We start from the raw sequence: 20277 nt of genomic DNA on the forward strand, positions 1-20277 counted from the left end.
GTACTGCCTAACTAAAAACATCAGCTACCGGTACATGCTATTTAAACTCAAAGCAGGTAGAAGCAGACCAATCCTCAAAACTCAGCTTCTGCTCAGGTAGTTGTGTTTAGCTACTACAGTGCATAGTTAAGATTTTTTTAAAAAAACAAAAGTGATGCTGATGTTGTTGTGCCTGCTTATGACTACCCCACGTTAATTCATGTTAACGTAGTCAAAGGCTGAGGCAAGCCTATTGGGCCTTGATCCCCACTGACTTAGCTTCAAAAATTGTATTTATACTTAACCCTTTAAGAAAATCACAGGAATCGTGTTGGTTTCTCCCATTACAAGAGATGCATGGGTGAAAGTGTTTATTCATATTCATTAATAATTCCAAAGCACTAGTATTTACTGTGAAATAACATTTATGGGAAGCAATTCATAAATTGAATCAGTTATACAATGTGTATCTATACAGTAACTAAGCAAAACAACAACAATCCTAAAAAAACACAATTGTTCCAGTTACAAAGTTCTGGAACAATTTACAAAACAATTCTTACACTTGGCAAAGCAAAGTGTTGGTTTGTCTTCTAGCACCTGTTATGGGCCATTCTCAGCTGGGGGGAAAAGTACAAATAGAGTGTTTCCTCCACTTACTCAGAGAAACAAATAACACTGCCTATGATATATGCCTCAACTGCCAAACTGCAAGCAGCTCTGATCTCTTGACATAATTGCCCATAGTTTTCACTCCTGTGTTTATAGAATGAGGCACCTCATTTTGGAGTAAGTTCCTGTGATGTTTACAACCATCAAGATTGATATTTTTTCACAATGTTGGTATTAACTAACCTAGAGTGGTGTGTTTTCCAATTTTCACAGAACCTAAAAGCCACTGTAGAATTGCCACTTAAGGTATATTTGGAAAGAGAAGGTACATCACCCACCCACCTTCAAACTGCAGAGATTTGTTCCCGTTAGTAAAGTACTATAATTATCCACACTGTCATGGGGAATGCAAGAACTTCACTTTGTTTGGTGAATCCTTGAGGACAACACAAGTCAGAAAAATGAAACATGCCATTCTGCACATACCACCCACATCTGCATAACATGAGGCCTTAAGATCCATAGTTTGCTTCATCAAATGCCTTTCTGGCCCGTTTCAGTTCTTCATTCATTGTTAACAAGTCCTTCACACGAGCAAACTTCCTTGGGTCTTTACGGATCAGGAATACAATATCTTCAACCTGTACTCGACCTTGCCGTCCAATTGACATTGCTTTGTGGGTCTATTGGTAGAAAAGAATTGATCAGTCACATACTTTCTAAGAGAGGTTCAGTACCTGTACCATGGATTTGACCATGTGTTCTCTTGAATGTTTGGATTTCTTCCCTTGCAGCAACCTGTATCATGAAATGATTAGTAGTCAAACAGCACTAAAACAGAGCCCCCATTATGCTTGTAGCATTCTTCATTTATTAATTCATTTAAAGTGGGCTGATCAATAGTTGCCTTATATACATCTTCCCTTCAAGGCTCTGCTTTCTGGTTTTCAAGTAACAAACAGCAGCACCAAAAACAAAGCTCATATCTCCCAACATCTGCTTCACCCAATTTGTAATCTCATGCAAGCAAGCAAGACCTACCATTTCTGTGATGAATTCTATAACCAAGTCTTCAAGAATATCCACCGACTCTGTGTAAGGATTCTGGTCATCTCCAAATCCATACATCATACATCTTACTGTAGAATGAACAAACACCCACAGTGAGATATGGAACAGAAGCACTCTAGAAAACTTACAACCTATTCACTATGTTTCTCACTAAGTGTGACTTGGCAGTCATATTCTTCCTAATTGTTCAAGCAGAAGTGAACATCTAAGCTTGTCAACTAATTTTTAAGATGCAAATATTCCCCACTTGGAAGTATAGGCTGGATGATATAGGGCTCTTAAATCAAAACACTGTCACACTGTTGATGGCAGTATGCATACTTTTAACGACAATGGCCGATAAGGTGGTTTTTCAGTGGAACCTTGATGCTAAGAACTGCAGAAAGTATGTGTAACTCCAATGAGAAGCTGCATGAACAATTATTGATCCGAAATGAACAATACTAGTCAACAGATCTCTATTTTCTGGTTATATTTAAGAAAGCTTAGACTGTTTTGCCAAGTATGCTTCAGTGCAACTGGATACTGTCCAAATTAGTAGTTGTGTGAATACTGCATTACTGCAGAAGAATGACATTCCCTTGAAGGGAGTCTTCAAGGAAATGGCATCTTACTGTAGCACTGAAGTATTTAGAACCCAAATTGAGGGCATTCAGCACAAGGCTTTTCTTCCCTCGCCCTGAAAGCAGGGGAATGATAGGCTAATGCACGGGTGTCCAAACTTTTTTCAAAGAGGGCCAGATTTGTGAACATGTGTGAGGGCTGACCAAAGGGCCAGCCAAAGTTGTTGAGCTTTTTTTTGTTTTTTACCCCAGGAAATAAACTGCCACAGGGACTGAACCAACCAACGGGTCGAATTAAGCCCCCGGGAAGGACTTTGGACCTGCCTGGGCTAATGTGTGCTTCCTAACAACCACAGAAGAATGCAGCAACAAGGTCGACAAATACAGGTGTATTGTAAAAAGTGGCATTCTAAATCAAAATCTGAGGGAGAGTTCACACGTACATGTTAATCTCTAGAAAACATCAAGATCAAGTGTTGGAGCATGTATGCATGAAATAATAATTTCAGATTTTTATTCTACCTCACAATACATTTGAATGGAAATAGTTCACATATTCATCTATGAGTCAAGTGACATGAAATGGCATGCAAAAAATGTGTGAAACAGCCCTTACTCTCAAACTGGGCATGACATGAGAGTGTTTCTACTTCTATTGATCCTCCAGTCTTTTCTGGAATTTAACAGTGATATCAATATTCAAAAAACGGTTTATGGAGCTGGGAAAGGGGTCCTTTAGAAAGTAGGAAAATGTGAAGTGGTTAAACCTTATAATAGCACGAAACACAGGAAGCTGCCTTACACCAAATAAGATCTTTCAGCTCAGTATTGTCTACACCAGGGGTGGGGAACCTGTGACCCTTCAGTTGTTGGGAGTCTAAATCCCATCCGCCCCAGCCAGCATGATCAGTGGAGCCCCAACTTACATTCCTTGGAGAACAGCCTCTTCCTTTTCCCCTGTCCACCATCTGGGCCTCCTCCAGCCTCCTCAGTATCTTCTTCAAACTAAAAGGGGGGGGGGGGAATCCCGAACAAGGATGCAAGAGAATTATAAACTAGGAGTAAACTAAGCTAGATTCCCATATTTGATTTAAGAACTCAATGGCAGAACAGCGAACCTCTGAACACTTGTTCATTTGGCAACATCCTACAATCCAAGAGAAAGTGGCAAGGAAGGGTAAAGTGAAGTAAAGGGTAAGCGAGTATCAGATTGCAGCCGCAGCCCCGTGCCCTCTTTCCCCGAAGCCAGCAAGCGCCTTCTCCAGCCGCTCATGGGAGGCCAGAGCGGGAGAGGCTCTCCAAGCGCCGCCAAGACTCCCACCCCGACCTTTCCTACTCACAGGAGGGTCCTCTTCTTCGTCCGCCATGACGGCAGCAGCCACCTTCCCTTCCAGGCTTCCGCCGGTATAGCAACACGCGTTGTTATTGGTCGCGTCAACGGGCACTCTTGAGCATGCTCTCTCGGAGCTAATGAAGCTGTAGACCTTGCCCTTTTCCAGTTCCTTCTTCCCGCAGCTCTGAGGAACGCGAAATGGGAGTGGGTGGGTGTGGAAACAAACCAAGCAGCACGCGTGCGCAATAGGAGCGACTTTGGAAATGGATTTGCCGTAATAACCCCATTCAAAGCGCACGAGGAGTTTGTTTCTGGGGCAAGATGGGCAGGGTATTGGATAAAGGTGAAACTTATTAAACAACCAATTCCAGCCCTTTGTGAGTAGCAACAGACGGTGCAAACAAGGAGCCTCGTGGCACCTTAAAGATGAACAGGTTTGCAGCAGCATAAGTTTAGAGTCCACTTCATCAGTACATTCAGTATTCAAACCCAATATGCTACAATAAATCTGCTAGTCCTTAATGTGCCACAAGACTGTTATTTGTGGTGTCTTCGTAACTTCTGATTGCTCTCGAATATAGAGATTTGAGTAGGAAAGAATAAAAAAGGTAGTGATGGTCCTGAAGCTGTTATAGGAATTTTAAGGTCTTAGATATATAATAAATGTTCATAAGTGATGTAATAAGAGTTAAAAGGGGTGCTTCTCCGGGAGGGAGCCCAGACCTCTGGCAGAGAAGAAGAAGAAGAGTTTGGATTTGATATCCCGCTTTTCACTACCCAAAGGAGTCTCAAAGCGGCTAACATTCTCCTTTCCCTTTCTCCCCCACAACAAACACTCTGTGAGGTGAGTGGGGCTGAGAGACTTCAGAGAAGTGTGACTAGCCCAAGGTCACCCAGCAGCTGCATGTGGAGGAGCGGAGACACGAACCCGGTTCCCCAGATTACGAGTCTACCACTCTTAACCACTACACCACACTGGCTCAGCACAATTGGAAGCCCTTACCGCCCATAAAATGACAGAGAGCAGACCAGAATTCTAGTGAAAAGCAAGGTGGCTAGTTAAGCCTGATCTTTATTACAAGCTGTTGCAACAGGGTGCTCCCCACACACACAGGAGGGAGGAGGAGGGACCCAGAGCCATGCGTGCAAGTCCTTATATAGACATTTAAATTGCCCACCCTGGAGTTGCAAGACCACCCCCAGAAACATCATACCTACATTACAAAAAGGCGGTCTACAACAGAAATCTGAGTGTGTTAGAATCATAGAATCAGAGTTGGAAGAGACCACAAGGGCCATCCAGTCCAACCCCCTGCCAAGCAGGAAACACCATCAAAGCATTCCTGACAGAGGCTGTCAAGCCTCTGCTTAAAGACCTCCAAAGAAGGAGTCTCCACCACACTCCTTGGTAGCAAATTCCACTGCCGAACAGCTCTCACTGTCAGGAAGTTCTTCCTAATGTTTAGGTAGAATCTTCTTTCTTGTAGTTTGAATCCATTGCTCCGTGTCCGCTTCTCTGGAGCAGCAGAAATTCTGGTGCTGGAGGAGACTCTTGAGAGTCCCATGGACTGCAAGAAGATCAAACCTATCCATTCTGAAGGAAATCGCGACTGAACCTAATGGTCAGGGGTCATTTAAAAAAGGTAAAGGGACCCCTGACCATTAGGTCCAGTCGAGTCCGACACTGGGGTTGTGGCACTCATCTTGCTTTACTGGCCGAGGGAGCCGGCGTACAGCTTCCGGGTTATGTGGCCAGCATGACAAAGCCACTTCTGGCGAACGAGAGCAACACACGGAAACGCCGTTTATCTTCCCGCCAGAGCGGTACCTGTTTACCTTTTTTATATAAGGGCAGGCACACCTTTGTTCTGGGTCCTCCCCCACTCTCCTGTGTGTGAGGGGAGTACCCTGTTGCAACAGCTTTAATAAAGATCAGGCTTACTAGCTGCTTTGCTTCTCAATATTCTCTGGTTGGCCTCTGTTATTTTTTTCCTACTGATGGAGAACCTACAAAGGGCAGATTTTGTTTACAACAAAGCAGCTCTCCAATGCAACAGCAGCTCCTTACTGTTTCCATTCCACGATGCTACTTGCCAGCTAGCAACCAACCCACAGGCATCAAGCATTTATTGACATCACAAAATAAAAAATAAAAACTTCCTTCCAGTAGCACCTTAGAGACCAAGGAATTATATATTTTTTATTTTGTTTTGGCTATGGCAGACCAACACGGCTACCTACTTGTTATTGACATCAGTTTGCTATAGTGTGAGAGAGATATGTGCTCAGACCTAAGTTTCTTGTTAAGCTCAAGCAGAGGGTATGGTGCCTTGCTCCACTACTGGGGCTAAAACAGCATAGCAAAGGTAGGGTGATTTATGTAAGCATTTGTCACAAGTAACTGGGGAGCAGCCACTCTGCTTATATTAATTTTTTATGCAAATATTTATGCCACTTTGGGCTAAGGTTACCAGATTTTTTTCAACGAATCCGGGGACACTTTTCAACTTCCAATGGATTTTGTATGGGGACTGATTTGTAAATCCGGGGACTGTCCCGGGAAACAGAGACGTCTGGTAACCTTACTTTGGGCCCATTTCCCTCCCTCCTGCATAATCATGTATCAAAATACTTGCTAATTGAGGGTAACACTTCATGAAAGGGACACTAGTCTGGTCAACTTAAGATTGTAATGAATCTGGACTTAATTAAAATGCCGTGGAAGCCAGGCCATTTTAACATGTGCTGAGATAAAGCCACATAAATGCTTGAACAGTGTTGGCGATCAACTGCAGAGTGGAACTTGCACTCAGTTGTGAGCTGATCCAAGCCTGTTAGGGTTCCATTATATTAAGTTTCTCTATCTGGATTAAAGAGAAACATACTGTATATTGCTTCTAAGCATTGACTTTTGCTTCTAAAGCTCTGGTCCAATCAGTCAACGGTGAGAAAATATGTACCGTACACTGTGACATAATTAGCTGAAGCTGTATAAATAACTTAAATAGCATTTATTATAAACAAATTATTCACAAGGCTTGGAAAAAAGAGAAGTGTACAGAGCAATAAATCTTGTCTCTTTTATTGGAAGAACAATGAAGACGAGTCATTAAGATTTGGGTATGAAGTATCATCAAGTGGATAGGGGAAGATTTCCAGTAACGTGTGCTATAAAGCATCTCAGCACATGGATTCCAAAGCAATACAAAGAACTGTAGAAACAATGAGAAAATGTTATTTGATGAGAGTGGAGCATCTGCATTACATGTGCAGTTATATTTCTGAATGGGTAAGAACCCCTTTTCAAGTTTTACCTGACAGGAAAGAGTTGAGGAAAGCATACTTGTGTCTTTTTGTTAACAAAGTCTTGAATCTGTATCACATTTTTTGTCATAACTCCTTTTGATGCTTTGTCAATTTTAGTTAATACAATCTGCAAAAACAACAACACACACCCAATATTTTAAACATTGTAGAGCAATTCTTAAAGAAGTCTTGAATTCTTGGTAAAGTCTTTCAAATTTAGCTCTCAGCTTAGGTAAGTATGCTAACATTGTTGATGAGTCTTTTTACTCTACAAAACAATTTTTAAAAACCCAAATTGTGTATTTTGTTCTCTTTCAACTTTTCCTCACTCCCGTTTTATACTTATGGAGACTTCTGTGCGAGGGGGAAAAAACAGGTTTTCATATCTTCCTTAAGAAAAAGAAAAGGATGAGGCTTAGTGGGAACAATGGATCAATGGATCAGACCAATGTCAATGGATTAGACCAATAACTTAGTCCTGTATATTTATTGATTTCAATATTTACAGTTGTACCTCGGGTTACGTACTTAATTGGCTCCGGGTTGTTGTACGTAACCCGAAACGTAAGTAACCCGAACAACGCGTTTTGCGCATGCACGAAGTGCACAGAACACTTCTGCGCATGTAGTGGGTTACATTTCTGGGTTACGGGAGTATGTAACCCAAAACATGCGTAACCCGAAGCATGCGTAACCCGAGGTACAACCGTATGAGCCTTCTTTCAATTTCTAAATCTACAAGACAAATATATTTCATTTCTAAAGGTGAACAGAGGTCTCCATATCTTGTTGATCTTCCTGTATAATGTTTTGGATTACTATTTTATGATGGATCCAGAGGATCTATGTTAGGGCTAAGCAACCTGGTTAGGACTGAGGGCAAGGTTGGAAACCTTTATATTTTCAAATTCACCTTGACAAACATAAACACTAAAACAGTATACAGTATTTAAATTAAAGCTAGGAATCTAGGATTCTAACAAGTATCAATGCACACATAGTGAAACTTGGGGTGTTAATAGCATACCTTCAGTACACAATAAAGCTGCTTTAGTTTTTAATCACCTATGTGCATAATTCCTGAAAATCTTGCCTGTGTTATTTTTTCATCACAGGCTTTTAAAATCTAGTCAAGTCTAATAGTTTCTACTTGCAAGTCATTTTTTCAAACCATTATTCAACTGATAATAACAACAAAAAGGACACTAATATTAACTGGACAAAGGTATAACTTTGGCGGAATGGTGAATGACATTCAGTGTTGTCCATGCACCTGCACTAATGGCTTCCTCTTCTTTTCCTTCCTCCTGGAGCCTCCAAACATGCCTAAAACCTGAATTGGGGACCCTGATGAGCGGATTGGAGAAGTGTCACAGGGGGCTACAGGAAAGAGGAAAAAAGAAGAGAAGCCCCATTGCACTTGCAGAAGTCTGCTTACACGGCAAAGAATACTTGCTCGTTTCTGCTACATGCCTTTTTTGTCCTGCTAGTTCGATATATTGACTGCTCACTGCCTTTATTTTTAAACAAAAATCACAACTCACAACATAAGGGATCCCAAATTCTTCCAACATTTCTACAGCAACTTTGTCCATTTCCTGAATTCCGACCAGGCCGTCCACTAATAAGAATGTCCGTTTCAGACTAGAAAACATAAAACCACAGTTCACAACTGTGCTTTGCAGCAATATGTATTCTTTGTCTGCAAATCCTAAATCTAGCCCAGGCAACAATTATACAGGCAACAATTTGGTCATCCTTTTCTACCTGCTGGGATGATACAGATGACCACACTACCCTTGGGTGAATGAGCTTATTCTGGGGCAGTTTGGTCATTTGTATGGACTCCAATACATCCTATGCTATAAAGCAGGCAATCAGTAGGCATCAGGACAATTTTGGGTGACCTCTTTTTGCATAGGGCTTTGTGGAAAGTTTTGCAAGTGCTTCCAATCAGCGCAGCATTTGGCCAAGTTGGGGGTTTACCTGCCCTACACCTGATGCATATAAAACAGCCTCATGGGCCAAATGGGAAGGCTCAGTGGGCCTGGTTAGACTTGAAGGCCAGAGGTTCCCCACCACTGCTATAAAGAATGGTGCAAGACTATGTTAAAATAATATTTACAAGTACTGTGACTGGCTCAAGTTTAAATAGATGCTGCATCCAAAAGCTATTTCACATACCTTAGTTAGTCTAAGACACTTCCCCATTTTGTTATAAGATGCGATGCTTTTAAAATAATATTGTTTAACCTTAACTATTTCCCCACACAATCCTGTCGAAAAGACTGAAGTGAAATTTGAAGCTGTTATCTTACTTTGCACGGTGATTTAAATAAGGCTCCACCATCTCTGCAAAATCTTTGGGTGATCTGTAACCATAGCCTGGCATATCCACCAAAGTAAATAAATCCCCCACTTTGAAGAAATTCAGTTTCTTAGTGTGGCCCTGGAGGAAAAAAAAAATGGGAGGGTTAGGGTTGTTTAGTTGTTTGTTTCATCTTATTCCAAAGCAAAACTGGGGTGGTTTCTCAGTTAAGATGATGGAATGTCACTGTTCCTCATCTAGCCAGTCCCTGACTTGAAAGCATATGTAAGTATCATCAGATGGCTCTGGAAGATAACTGCTCTTACAGCGTATATAGCACAATTTCTCAACACCTGATCATCCAACAAGGCAGTAGAGATCCAAGAGCATCTGGGACAAGCAACCGCATTTCTGGTATAGAAATACTAATTTCAAACTCAATGTACTAGGGGATACATGAAAGCTCTGTCTGAGTATGTAACTTCTCGGTTCTTTCCTTCTAAGCTGGATCCTTTCTACCAGTTACAAAAAATGTCACAACATATGTCACAGAACAGAGGGCTGTATCTGACTAGTCCATTTAATTCAATGGGTCTGCTCTGAGATGCAACCCAGGAACAGCCTGCTTTTAGTTGGGCTCAATTAAGTTCCAAAGTCAATGTAATAAAAATCTCTGAATGCTACTTACTGGATTTTTGGAAATTCTGACTTCAACATCAGGGGATAATGAAAACAGAGCCTTTATTAAGGAGGATTTTCCAACATTGCTTCTTCCTAAAAAGCAAACCTGTGGGAAGAAGTTACAGTTATTTCACATTTATCTTTCTCATCCAATGACGTGTATTAAAGCAAGGAGTTGTACATCTGATCTCTCTGTTGTTACCCTGACCACACTGCACAGTTCAACAGATGGGCCCAGTTGCAGCAAATAATACATTTCTCCAAAGAATATGGATTTCTTGCTACAACTCAATTCTCTTTTGGATTAAATAACTCTCAAGATCTACGAAATGTGAGGACAACTAAAATGTGAGGACAGCTAAAAGAAAAGGGACTGTCTGTTCCTTCTGGAAAAGAGACCTTTCAAGTATTACAGAGTCCTCAGTTCTTCATGGACAAGATTTTAGCAGTCCCATTTAGGAGAATTAGTATGAGGAACGCATATCCAAACTATGCCACTTTGAAAGGTTCCTTGGCTTTTCCAGAAGTTTGCATCTAGAGAGGAATAATGTGGGAGAGCAAACTGAAATTCTGCTACTGGAATTATGAAATTAGGAAAGTTGCATTTATTTGGCTTGTCAACTTTACAGACGTTTGTTAGCAAACGTCCTGCAGGGGCAAGTTGTGAGACTGACCCCCAGGTAGAGACGAAGCCTGTGTGCCCTCCTGGCTACTCGAGTCCAGGGGCACATTGATATGCGATTGTTCCCCAGCGTGAAGAACAACACATACAAGCCATTAAGGCTAAAAACTACTTTATTGTAGATAAGATGCAGAGTATGCCTCTGCTCGCCAGCTCATTAAGTCAGAGCTGTGCATTAGCGTGTCCGGCATCTTTGAGCCAGAAGTGAAAGTAAAAAAATACAAAACAACACATGTGTGAGAAAGCAGGTAGAACTGGTGGCTTTCTCACAGGATGAAAACAGACACATAGTCACGTGAGCCTCGCTGCTGCAGCTTTTGCAGCTCGGCTTGTAATAATATCCTGACAGTTTAAACATGCTTACTTGAAAGGAAATGCCCGATGTCAACAGAATGTAATTCTTAATACATTTAGGATTGCAGCTTGTTCCCTAATTCTGAAACTAGCAGGATAATACTGAATATTCATTGATTTTGATGGTATTCACTTTCCCAAGTATGCTTAGAATTACTTAAACAGATATGATTTACATATATTTGGATGCAACTTTTATTCTGGTGTGTTTCCCCCTCCCCCCTTTTTAAAATGGTACTTTTTCATTTCTTAGCACAGGCGCATTGGCGAAGCAGTGAGAGTAAATAAGATCAATGTATGTAATGCAAAAGGATGGGGACTAAAGGATGGACCTGGGGATTACAAGGAAGAACAGGGTGCTGTATTGAGTGAAACTCCCTAATTGGAAGGCTGCTCAAATTCCCCCTAGCTTTAAGGCTAAATCCAGAAGCGTGTATCTCAAGAAACACTGGTACAGTCTACACCTGACCACAGCTTGTGCCCCTGAGTAGAGGTTTCTCTTCAGGTTTTGTTACAGAAAAATCAGTGTCACACCCCATAGTCAAATTCAACTGGACTTAACTGTCTAGGGGTCCTTTACCTTTTTACCTTTTACAGAAAAGTCAATACCTCATTTAAAATATACTAATTCCCCACACATAGTGACCTAGCATGGCTAGACAGTTATCAGTTATATTTTTTTGGAAGCAGCCCAGCATGGCTGGGGCAACCCAGTCAGATGGGCAGCATTGTTGTTGTTCAGTTGTTCAGTCGTGTCCGACTCTTCGTGACCCCATGGACCAGAGCACGCCAGGCACGCCTATCTTTCACTGCCTCCCACAGTTTGGCCAAACTCATGCTAGTCACTTCGAGAACACTGTCCAACCGTCTCATCCTCTGTCATCGGGCAGCACATTATATTATTATTATTATTATTATTATTATTATTATTATTATTATTATTATTAACATAATTGCCACTGCAAACTTGCTGCTTTGGGCAAACAGCTGCATGTACGAAATTCTCCATCATAAGGACCAGAAACTTTGCTTTGACAGCTGAATTCAAGGCCATATTCTGCAATCAAAGCAAAGTAGATTTATACAACCCATAGCTTTAGCAACTCTCCTTCCTTTCTCTCCCCCCCCACCCCATGTTATTTCAAACAATCCAATTCATTCTTCTTTTCCCATAAGCACTCACATGGCAACTGGAGTTGCTCCTAAGGATAAAATTTGCATTTCATTGACCTCACCTCAGGCTGTGACAATTGTGGAGCGTGATCCATCCGGACAGCTGAAGTGAAATAATCAATGGGGTGCCAACGTGTTGAAATGAAAAACGCCTCTGCACTGTTGATTTCATTGTGGTTAGGATTGAAAATCTGGAAGGATGACGTGTCCACACTAGAGGCCAGGTATCTTGCCATTTCTTGGAGAGGGAATGCGACTCCAGTAAACTGTTTTTCGTTTAATTGTAAGACTTCTGAAAACGAAGCATACTTTATGGGGCTGCTTCTGGTTGCAAGATGTCTCCTCAGCAGGTAGCTAATTGTTAGAAGTCTTCTTGGTTTTGCTTTCTGGAGCACCATTGTGCCTGGATTTTCAACAGCTACACAATCAACTCAGGTCTTTCATATTTTTAAAAACAAAAACTTATGTTGTGGGTTCTTGAGTTCTAACTGCTGTTTTAAAGAGAAATAAGAGGAGGATTTAAGTTATTGTAGCAATTGCCAAACCCCCCCCCCAAGAACAACAACACACAAATGCAAATTCATCCCTCAGTGCATTAAACCACTGCTTTCTTTCAAGACTTTCAGCACAGGTGCTAAACAGAACATATACACATAGTGCAATCCTCCACATTTCTGCTCAAAACTAAAAATACAATCCTTTGCATATGTGTTCAGAAGTAACTCCCTCCAAATTCAGCTGCATTTATTCCCAGGTAGATGGGACTACACCCTAAGAAGAAAATTAATATAGAAACAGGGCCAGCACTGGAGAATTAAAGATTCCATACAGCCCCCTGCCCCCACATCACATCAAAAATCCAAAAATTGGTGAGAGGCATGAGGCAACATTTTCATGGATGTCAACTAAAACATTCATGTAAAGTTGACATGCATTTCAATATGTATTTTTATAATATATATTTTCAACTGCTGATTTTATTTATACTTTTGGGGGGGAGGGGAAAATAGGTCAGCTTGCTTTATAGCCATCTGCCACAGATGCTTTAGTTGTGATTCCCGCAATGCAGGGGGTTGGACTAGATGACACTTGGGGTCCTTTCCAACTCTACGTTTCTGCTATTCTGTTTCCGCAATTAGGCAGTACTGAGTACAAAATTCTGTTCATTTAATAAATAAAAAGGGGCTATTTCAAGCCAATGGAGAAAGGAACCCTCGGTAGAAACCGATCATATACCTGCTGACTCCGAAGTTGGCACCCACTCGCTCCAGTGGCGCATCTTCCAAAATAAGTGCTCACCCGCCAACCCGACAGCAGCCATAATAGGAAGCTGCGACCGAAGACTCACGGTTTTTTCTCCGCACGGGAGATCTGAATACCTAAAGCCACAACTGCTGGCACCCCCACTTACCTGGGTATAATATAAGCCCCATTGAATTCAGCAGGACTTACTTCCAAGCGGACATGCTTAGGGCTTGCAATCTACGCCAGGGAGCGCTGCGCATACACCGGGGTCTTTAACCCGGAAGCCTGGACGATCGCTCCGCCTCCTTCCTGGTCTAAAGAACCCCAGATACGGTAGTTAAGTGACTTATGGGTAAGCTCCTGTGAGTTGCTTTTAGGTCTCCCCTTCGTCTTGCTGCTTGCGACGGGGCGGGGAGTCAATGCACGGCTGCTTTGCAAGCGCGGCAACAAAGTCAAACGCTCAGCCTCAGGGCTGCTCCCTTCGCTTTTAGAAGTGATCACTGCGGACCAGATCGGCGATCGCAAGGCAATCCGGTCGCTGTGGCTGCAAACTCTTTTTTTAAATAGCTCACCATTTCCACAGAGTCAGCTTTTAAACAACATGAATTCCTGCATGCTGCCAAATCACAGTCCGGCGGGGGGAAAAAAAAACCTGAATTGCCTCCACGATGGAGAGAATCGCTTTCATTCCCGCTGTTGAGAAAGAAGAGCATGTGGCGTCAAAGAGCATGTCTGTACATACAGGAATTGTACAATACTGTCCACACAGGAATCTTACTTGGAATAGGCTTTGTTGAAATACTTGAGGCTTACCTCTGAGTAAACATGCTTTGGGCTGCTCTGACTGCTAGGTCTGCAAAAGGGCCACTCAGACTAGACGTTTTCCTTGGGGAGGGGGACACCATTCTGCCCCCCTCCCGTCATTCTCATGCAGCACTTAAAAGTGCCAGGCGTTTATTTTAGTTTCTGAGGGTTTTTGAGCCTGTTGCCCCAGGGTGCTGGACAGAAGTGCCAGCTTTGCCCCGGGGCTGCGTGTGCCATGCAGTGTGCATGGTTCTGTCACTGAAATTTGCAGGTGCCCAGCCCCTTCATGGGGAATTCAGTGGGTGCCTGGGCACCCAGGGCTCCAGAGAGTTGGTACCTATGGTGCTGGAGTAGAAGAAAATGGTGAGAAGAGTAGGGTCAGGACCAGGGCTGGCCCAGGATATTTTGGCACCTGAGGTGGACCCCAAAACTGTGCTTCCCTCCCTGCTGTGGAAGAAGGGCTAAGGGACGATCTACATCAGGAACAAGAGGGGAAGAAAGCTTGACATAGGGATCTGCTGCCTCAGTGAATCCTGCCACCCGAGGCAGTCGCCTGACCTTGATCAGTACGGTGTTACCGGTAGAAGCTGAAACGTGGTAAAATTGTAAACCACATTGCTGCAAAGAGATGTGTTGGAGGAGAAACCTGAGGACCATGTTTTTGAAACGAAGCCCCAGCATCAATATAATTTTATAAAACCCTTCAGAATCAGAACCCATCAGTAACTAACGAACCACAAGAAGCGTCCACTGTGCATTATTCGAGATATGTCACGTTTATCTCCAAACAATAACGATACGAGCAGTTCTTGCTTTCACCGCCGGGTGGCAATAAAGGTACAAGAAGCACGTTGCTATAGTCAGTCATTCAAAACAGGGAAGGGGATGAAGATGAGGACGATATCCGGTCCTGCAGCAAAATGTTTCTCGCATGTGGAGCGGGGGTGGGGAGATGTTGAAAGCAAGGATCATATCGGCTGCCTCATTTCCAGCTTTCAAATCCCCAGCTTTAGCTGGGATTCCTGCATTGTAGGGGGTTGGGCTAGATGACCCTTGGGTCCCTTCCAACTTTATGATTATATGAAAACACTACTTTCTCAGGTGTTCTCAGGTTGCCTAGAGAAAGCCACCCCACCTGAGAGCGACAGCTGTGCTTGTGCTATATCGCTCCTCCCCTTGTTTTCATGGGACTGCCTGCATTCACCCACACATTGTTTTTTTTTCCTTTTCTTGTCCACGAAGCTTTTTTGAACTTTATGGGCTTCTGCAAATCTTGGGCTTGCATGCAGATACCTTCCTCTTGTGCATGGCTGGTGCTGTTTGGCTATTTAAGTATTGGCACTCACCCCTGAAGTTGGGAAATAGAGGAAACAAGTACTGTAGGGCCATACCACAAAACGTTGGAGTTGAGCTCTGGTGTTCATGCATTACATGAGCCTGTGGCTCTGGTTTAAAAACAACCAAATGTTAGTATCAAACACAAGGAGTTCATCTTCTAATCATATACATTAAAAAAAACTTTTCACCTTGTTTTTGAGATATATATTTTAGATACAGTATATACTGTGTTTCCAGCATTTAAAAGTGCAACCTGACGGCATGTAAGACTTCTGCCTGCAACTGAGTTTGCAGAATGGATTGACCTTTGCTGCAACCTGAGGAGTATGGACCATTTTTTTTCCTACTAGGAATCCAAATGAGTGTTGGCTTCACCTCTAGACTGCGTTGTTAACATTGGACTATGTTGCAATGCTTCTATAAGCTAATATTTATCAGTGCAGCCCTCTAAGCTGCAGTAGGTCATATAACAGTGACCTACAGCCATACTCCAAGCCTGCAGTGATGGTTGGGGAGGGGGGTCTGATGCCTCTAGACAGCACTGCAGGGTTGTTGTTTACCCGGCCTGTAATATTCAATGTGAATTATACTCTGGGCTGTAATAAGTAACTGCTGCAACCCCTTCCAATCTGCAGTATGTTTCTGCTGAATGTAGCATTTCCTTTAATCTAGCTACTGGTTGTTTACATTGTTTTGCTGTTTTTAGGTGTTCTGCTCTGATCTTCTTAAGGGGGTAGATCAGGATACAGTATAAATAATTCTAAATAAATAAAAACAAAATAAAAAATAAAATCCTTCCAGTAGCACCTTAGAGACCAACTAAGTTTGTTCTTGGTATGAGCTTTCGTGTGCATGCACACTTCTTCAGATACACTGAAACAGAAGAAGTGTGCATGCACACGAAAGCTCATACCAAGAACAAACTTAGTTGGTCTCTACTGGGAGGATTTTTTCTATTTTTTATTTTGTTTTGACTATGGCAGACCAACACGGCTACCTACCTGCATCTAAATAAATACATACTGGAAGTGCGTTAAGAAGTGGTGAGAGCTAACTAAAGTTTGCTGAAATGAACATTTCATTTCAGTTTGAAATGAACATTTCATTTCAGTTTGCTGAAATGAACATTTCATTTAGGAGCCTTAAAGGAGCAGCCATCTAGCAAATGTGCAGCAGCGATTTGAGAACAGAAACTCTTACTTGTTGGCAAATATTTGTATAAAGAGGAATTTTGTCACCATGTCACTATTGGCATTTATAATGTTTCTCATCGTTGGCACACACAGCTTCTAAACTATGCAGCTGAAGTCATAAGCATGACACTGCAAATATGGAAACTGAGGTTTTAAATAGCGGGGGGGGGGGGGGACCGCCCAGAAATAGTTTGGGAATTTAGACTGTTTTAAACACTCTCTTGTAAAAGTTCCTTCCGTAAGAGTCACACAAAAAGAAATTCTCATTGAGGCTATCAGCAGAGTGGGTGTTTCTCAGAATAAGCAATACACATTAACTTTTCAACGCCTCTGCAAAATTTTACCTCGCACAGGAAGCCATGGTAACTGTTGTGTCATAAGCTTCTGCTCCAGTTGAGACTGGGATCTAGCTGCACAGAATTTAGGCTATACTGTAAATTCTTTCTTTCTGCATCTAAAATTCCTCCCTGCTGGCCAGTTGCAGCTTCATCCGTTCAATCGTCTAGAAAGTTATGGAGTTTTAAAAATTAAAAGCTAATATTTCCTTCCTTGTGATTAGGGATAGTAAGACATGTGCTTATCCACACTTATTGGAGCTTTCCTCCGCACTTCCCAGGTATGGTTTGTGCCTTACTGCTCCATGTCTGAGTGCCCTTTTTTGTGCTCCAGAGCGTTTCCCACCAAAACTTGCTCTTTAAAGCTGAATCAGAGCAAACGGCAATCTGTGGGAAACCCGATTTGCCATTTGCTCTGAGTCAGCTTTAAAGAGCGATTTTTTGCAGGGAAGGTGGGGGTGGGGAGGTGCTTGAACATGCCTGCTCTTGATGGGGTTATATTCCCTCTGAAGGAGCAAGTGTGCAGCTTGGGGGTACTTATGGATCCTTTGCTGTCGCTTCAGGCTCAGGTGGCCTCAGTGGGACGGAGTGCCTTCCATCAGCTTTAGCTGGTGGCCCAGCTATGCCCCTATCTCAGGCATAGGGAACCTTCGGCTCTCCAGATGTTTTGGCCTACAACTCCCATGATCCCTAGCTAACAGGACCAGTGGTCAGGGATGATGGGAATTGTAGTCCAAAACATCTGGAGAGCCGAAGGTTCCCTATGCCTGCCCTATCTGGATGGAGATAGCCTAACTTCTGTTGTCTATGTTCTGGCAACCTCTAGGTTAGGCTACTGCAGCACATTATATGTAGAGCTGCCTCTGAAGATGGTCTGGAAACGTTAGCTGGTGCAGAATTTGGCAGCCAGGTTGCTCATCAGGGCAAGGTGGTTTGAGCATATTACACCAATCCTGGCCCAACTGCACTGGCTGCCATTAGTGACCAGTCCCAGTTCAAAGTACTAGTTTTGACCTATAAAGCCTCAAACGGCTCAGGACTGCAATACTTCAAGGACCGCCTCTCTCTGTATGAACCGACCCAGACCTTGCAATCATCATCTGAGGCCCTTCTTTGTGTGCCTCCTCCATGAGTGGTCCGGAGGGTGGCAACACAAGAACAGTCCTTTTCTGCAGTGGCTTCCCGTGTGTGCAATGTTCTCCCCAGGAGGATTTGGCTCGTGCCTTCCTTATATACCTTTAGATACCCAGGGGAAAATGTTCCTCTTCAACCAGGCCTTGGGCTGGTTAATGTCTCATACCACTTTTAAATGTCTTTGTGGGAAGGGCTGGGGGGAAGGGGTTATGGGTTTGTGGGTTTTTTTGTTCTTGTTTTTATAATGTATTTTGTGTTTTTACATTGTATTCTTATGACGTGAACCACCCTGAGACCCATGGATAAAGGGTGGTATACAAATTTAATCAATAATAATAAATTTAAAATGTGTGTACCTGTGCCACAAAAGGTAAGTGTGCATAAGGCCTAAGTTTCAAACTTCACCATAAGCTTTTCTTTTAGGAATACAGTACTAGGTGCACTGCAGAGATACCCAGGGACCGGGGGGGTGGGGGAGAGAACCTGTTTATGTATGCAACGACAGCTGCCCAAATGACACTTGCTCAGAAATGGAAAGAAGATAACAGTCCCAACCAAGGAAGAATTTTAATTAATGGACTATGCTGAAATGGCAAAACTTACTGGAAGAATAAGAAACCAAAAAGAAAGAACTCTTATCAAAGATTGGGGAAAATATGTGGACTAACTGAAAAACTATACTAAACATTTAAATTAATTAGCAGGATTAACGTAGAACAAGCAGTTAAGTAAACTTTAGATTCTAAATAATTATTTGGGGATGCAGTAAGAAAATTACAGCAAAAGAAACCACAAAAGGAGGGGGGAGGGAAGTCAAGTGGTGTTATTGGATAGTTTGTGCAATTTTAATAATTGTTGTAAAATTGAGAATCAAAATATAAAATTTGGTTTTAAAAGAGAAAAATAAGTTTCAAACCTCATCTGCTAGCTACAGTAGCTCTTATGCATGAATGGCACTCAGAAAACAGCTGCCGTAGAAACAAGATTAGAAAGAACCACATGGTAAACATTTTAAATCTACAAATAGCATCTGTACACATAAGAGGAACCAGCCAGTAAGTCCAGTATTATCCTGACTCTCCTGCCTAGATCTGAGTGGTGTGTGTTAATGCTGTGCTTGCAACTGAGGTTAACACAGCCACCATGTGGTAAGCTTTTTGTGTGTGCAACTACTGCAAAATTATTAGTCTCCTATTTCCACCCACACATGCCTCGTGACCTCACCTTGTAGTCTCAAACTGAAACTGGCAATTTGACTATGATCCATACGCTAACTGACCAAAGCTCAGTTCCCACTTCTGCATAATTCACTTAGGAATAGAGGAAGGTGCCTGCTTGGGGAGAGGTCCGCCTGACGTATGATATCAGCTGACTGACAGGTGATTGTGATTTGTGCAAAATGATTTTGCAGGCCGAATTTAGGTGTCTGGTGGGTCTATAACAAGACCCAAGAGCCAGAGTTTTTCTACAACTGACATAAAACAAGACAGATATCTAGAAAATTGACTTTTGATTTTAAGTTTTGTATTAATCAATATGCTACACACCCACAATTAAAACAGACCACAGCTGACTCCAGGGCACCTCAGAGTTATTTACATATGTCTTGGGAGACAATGGAAGAGTGTGCCTTTGGGGGTGAAGGCAAACTGTTGGAGAGTTACAGTGCCTACTGTGGCTGCAGAGACTGGGAGAGTGCCCAGTTATAGGAAAAGTATATTAGCTCTAACACAAAGTGTGATTACTGGTCAGAAGAGGATGTTGTTGTTGTTCAGTCGTTCAGTCGTTTCCGACTCTTCGTGACCCCATGGACCAGAGCACGCCAGGCACGCCTATCCTTCACTGCCTCCCTTCATGGATCACTGCCTTGTCATGGCGAAGGGGCTTGAATTACTCAGGGAAGCTATGGACAAGTCAAGATGGACAGGTCATAGTGGAGAGTTTGGACCAAACTCCAAGGACAAAGACATCAGAAGAGGATATTGAGTGCTAATTAATTCAAACACTGAATTGTTACCGAACATATGAGTTGGTGGGTCCAAGACACCCTAAATTCTGGATTAAGCTAGTGTTAGAATTTAATTCTAACCTAGACAGCATCTTAAAAAGCAGAGACATCACCTTGCCAACAAAGGTCTGTATAGTTAAAGCTATAGTTTTCCCAGT

General features: G+C 42.5%; 2 protein-coding genes across 2 annotated transcripts; both read right to left on the reverse strand.

The window, feature by feature from the left end:
• Window positions 1-310: 310 nt before the first annotated feature.
• On the reverse strand, window positions 311-3592 carry LOC117045485 (transcription initiation factor TFIID subunit 13). The gene is made up of 4 exons (XM_033146569.1): window positions 3566-3592; window positions 3152-3230; window positions 1633-1730; window positions 311-1274 (listed from the first exon to the last, which is right to left on the reverse strand). Exons 1-4 carry the CDS (start codon window positions 3590-3592, stop codon window positions 1104-1106), a joined length of 375 nt encoding a protein of 124 aa, XP_033002460.1. The 3' UTR covers window positions 311-1103.
• A 2962-nt stretch (window positions 3593-6554) lies between these two features.
• GTPBP8 (GTP binding protein 8 (putative)) lies at window positions 6555-12553 on the reverse strand. The gene is made up of 6 exons (XM_033146570.1): window positions 12125-12553; window positions 9861-9959; window positions 9183-9313; window positions 8409-8508; window positions 6873-6991; window positions 6555-6770 (listed from the first exon to the last, which is right to left on the reverse strand). Exons 1-6 carry the CDS (start codon window positions 12458-12460, stop codon window positions 6692-6694), a joined length of 864 nt encoding a protein of 287 aa, XP_033002461.1. The 5' UTR covers window positions 12461-12553; the 3' UTR covers window positions 6555-6691.
• Window positions 12554-20277: the final 7724 nt, after the last annotated feature.

The sequence above is a fragment of the Lacerta agilis genome, chromosome 4 (genome assembly GCF_009819535.1).
Source record: "Lacerta agilis isolate rLacAgi1 chromosome 4, rLacAgi1.pri, whole genome shotgun sequence".
In the NCBI taxonomy this organism is placed as follows: domain Eukaryota; kingdom Metazoa; phylum Chordata; class Lepidosauria; order Squamata; family Lacertidae; genus Lacerta; species Lacerta agilis.

What these genes read in the sequence shown, in the direction of transcription:
- LOC117045485 (XM_033146569.1), bottom strand. Translation starts at nt 3,592, where the DNA reads ATGGCGGACGAAGAAGAGGACCCTCCT. An exon ending in ACGAAGAAGAGGACCCTCCT is followed by an intron (nt 3,231 to 3,565) that starts GTGAGTAGGAAA and finishes CCCCCCTTTTAG; the next exon opens with TTTGAAGAAGATACTGAGGA. An exon ending in TAGAATTCATCACAGAAATG is followed by an intron (nt 1,275 to 1,632) that starts GTAGGTCTTGCT and finishes TTCTACCAATAG; the next exon opens with ACCCACAAAGCAATGTCAAT.
- GTPBP8 (XM_033146570.1), bottom strand. Translation starts at nt 12,460, where the DNA reads ATGGTGCTCCAGAAAGCAAAACCAAGAAGACTTCTAACAATTAGCTAC. An exon ending in TCAGAATTTCCAAAAATCCA is followed by an intron (nt 9,314 to 9,860) that starts GTAAGTAGCATT and finishes TTTTTCCTCCAG; the next exon opens with GGCCACACTAAGAAACTGAA. An exon ending in TATTTAAATCACCGTGCAAA is followed by an intron (nt 8,509 to 9,182) that starts GTAAGATAACAG and finishes TATGTTTTCTAG; the next exon opens with TCTGAAACGGACATTCTTAT.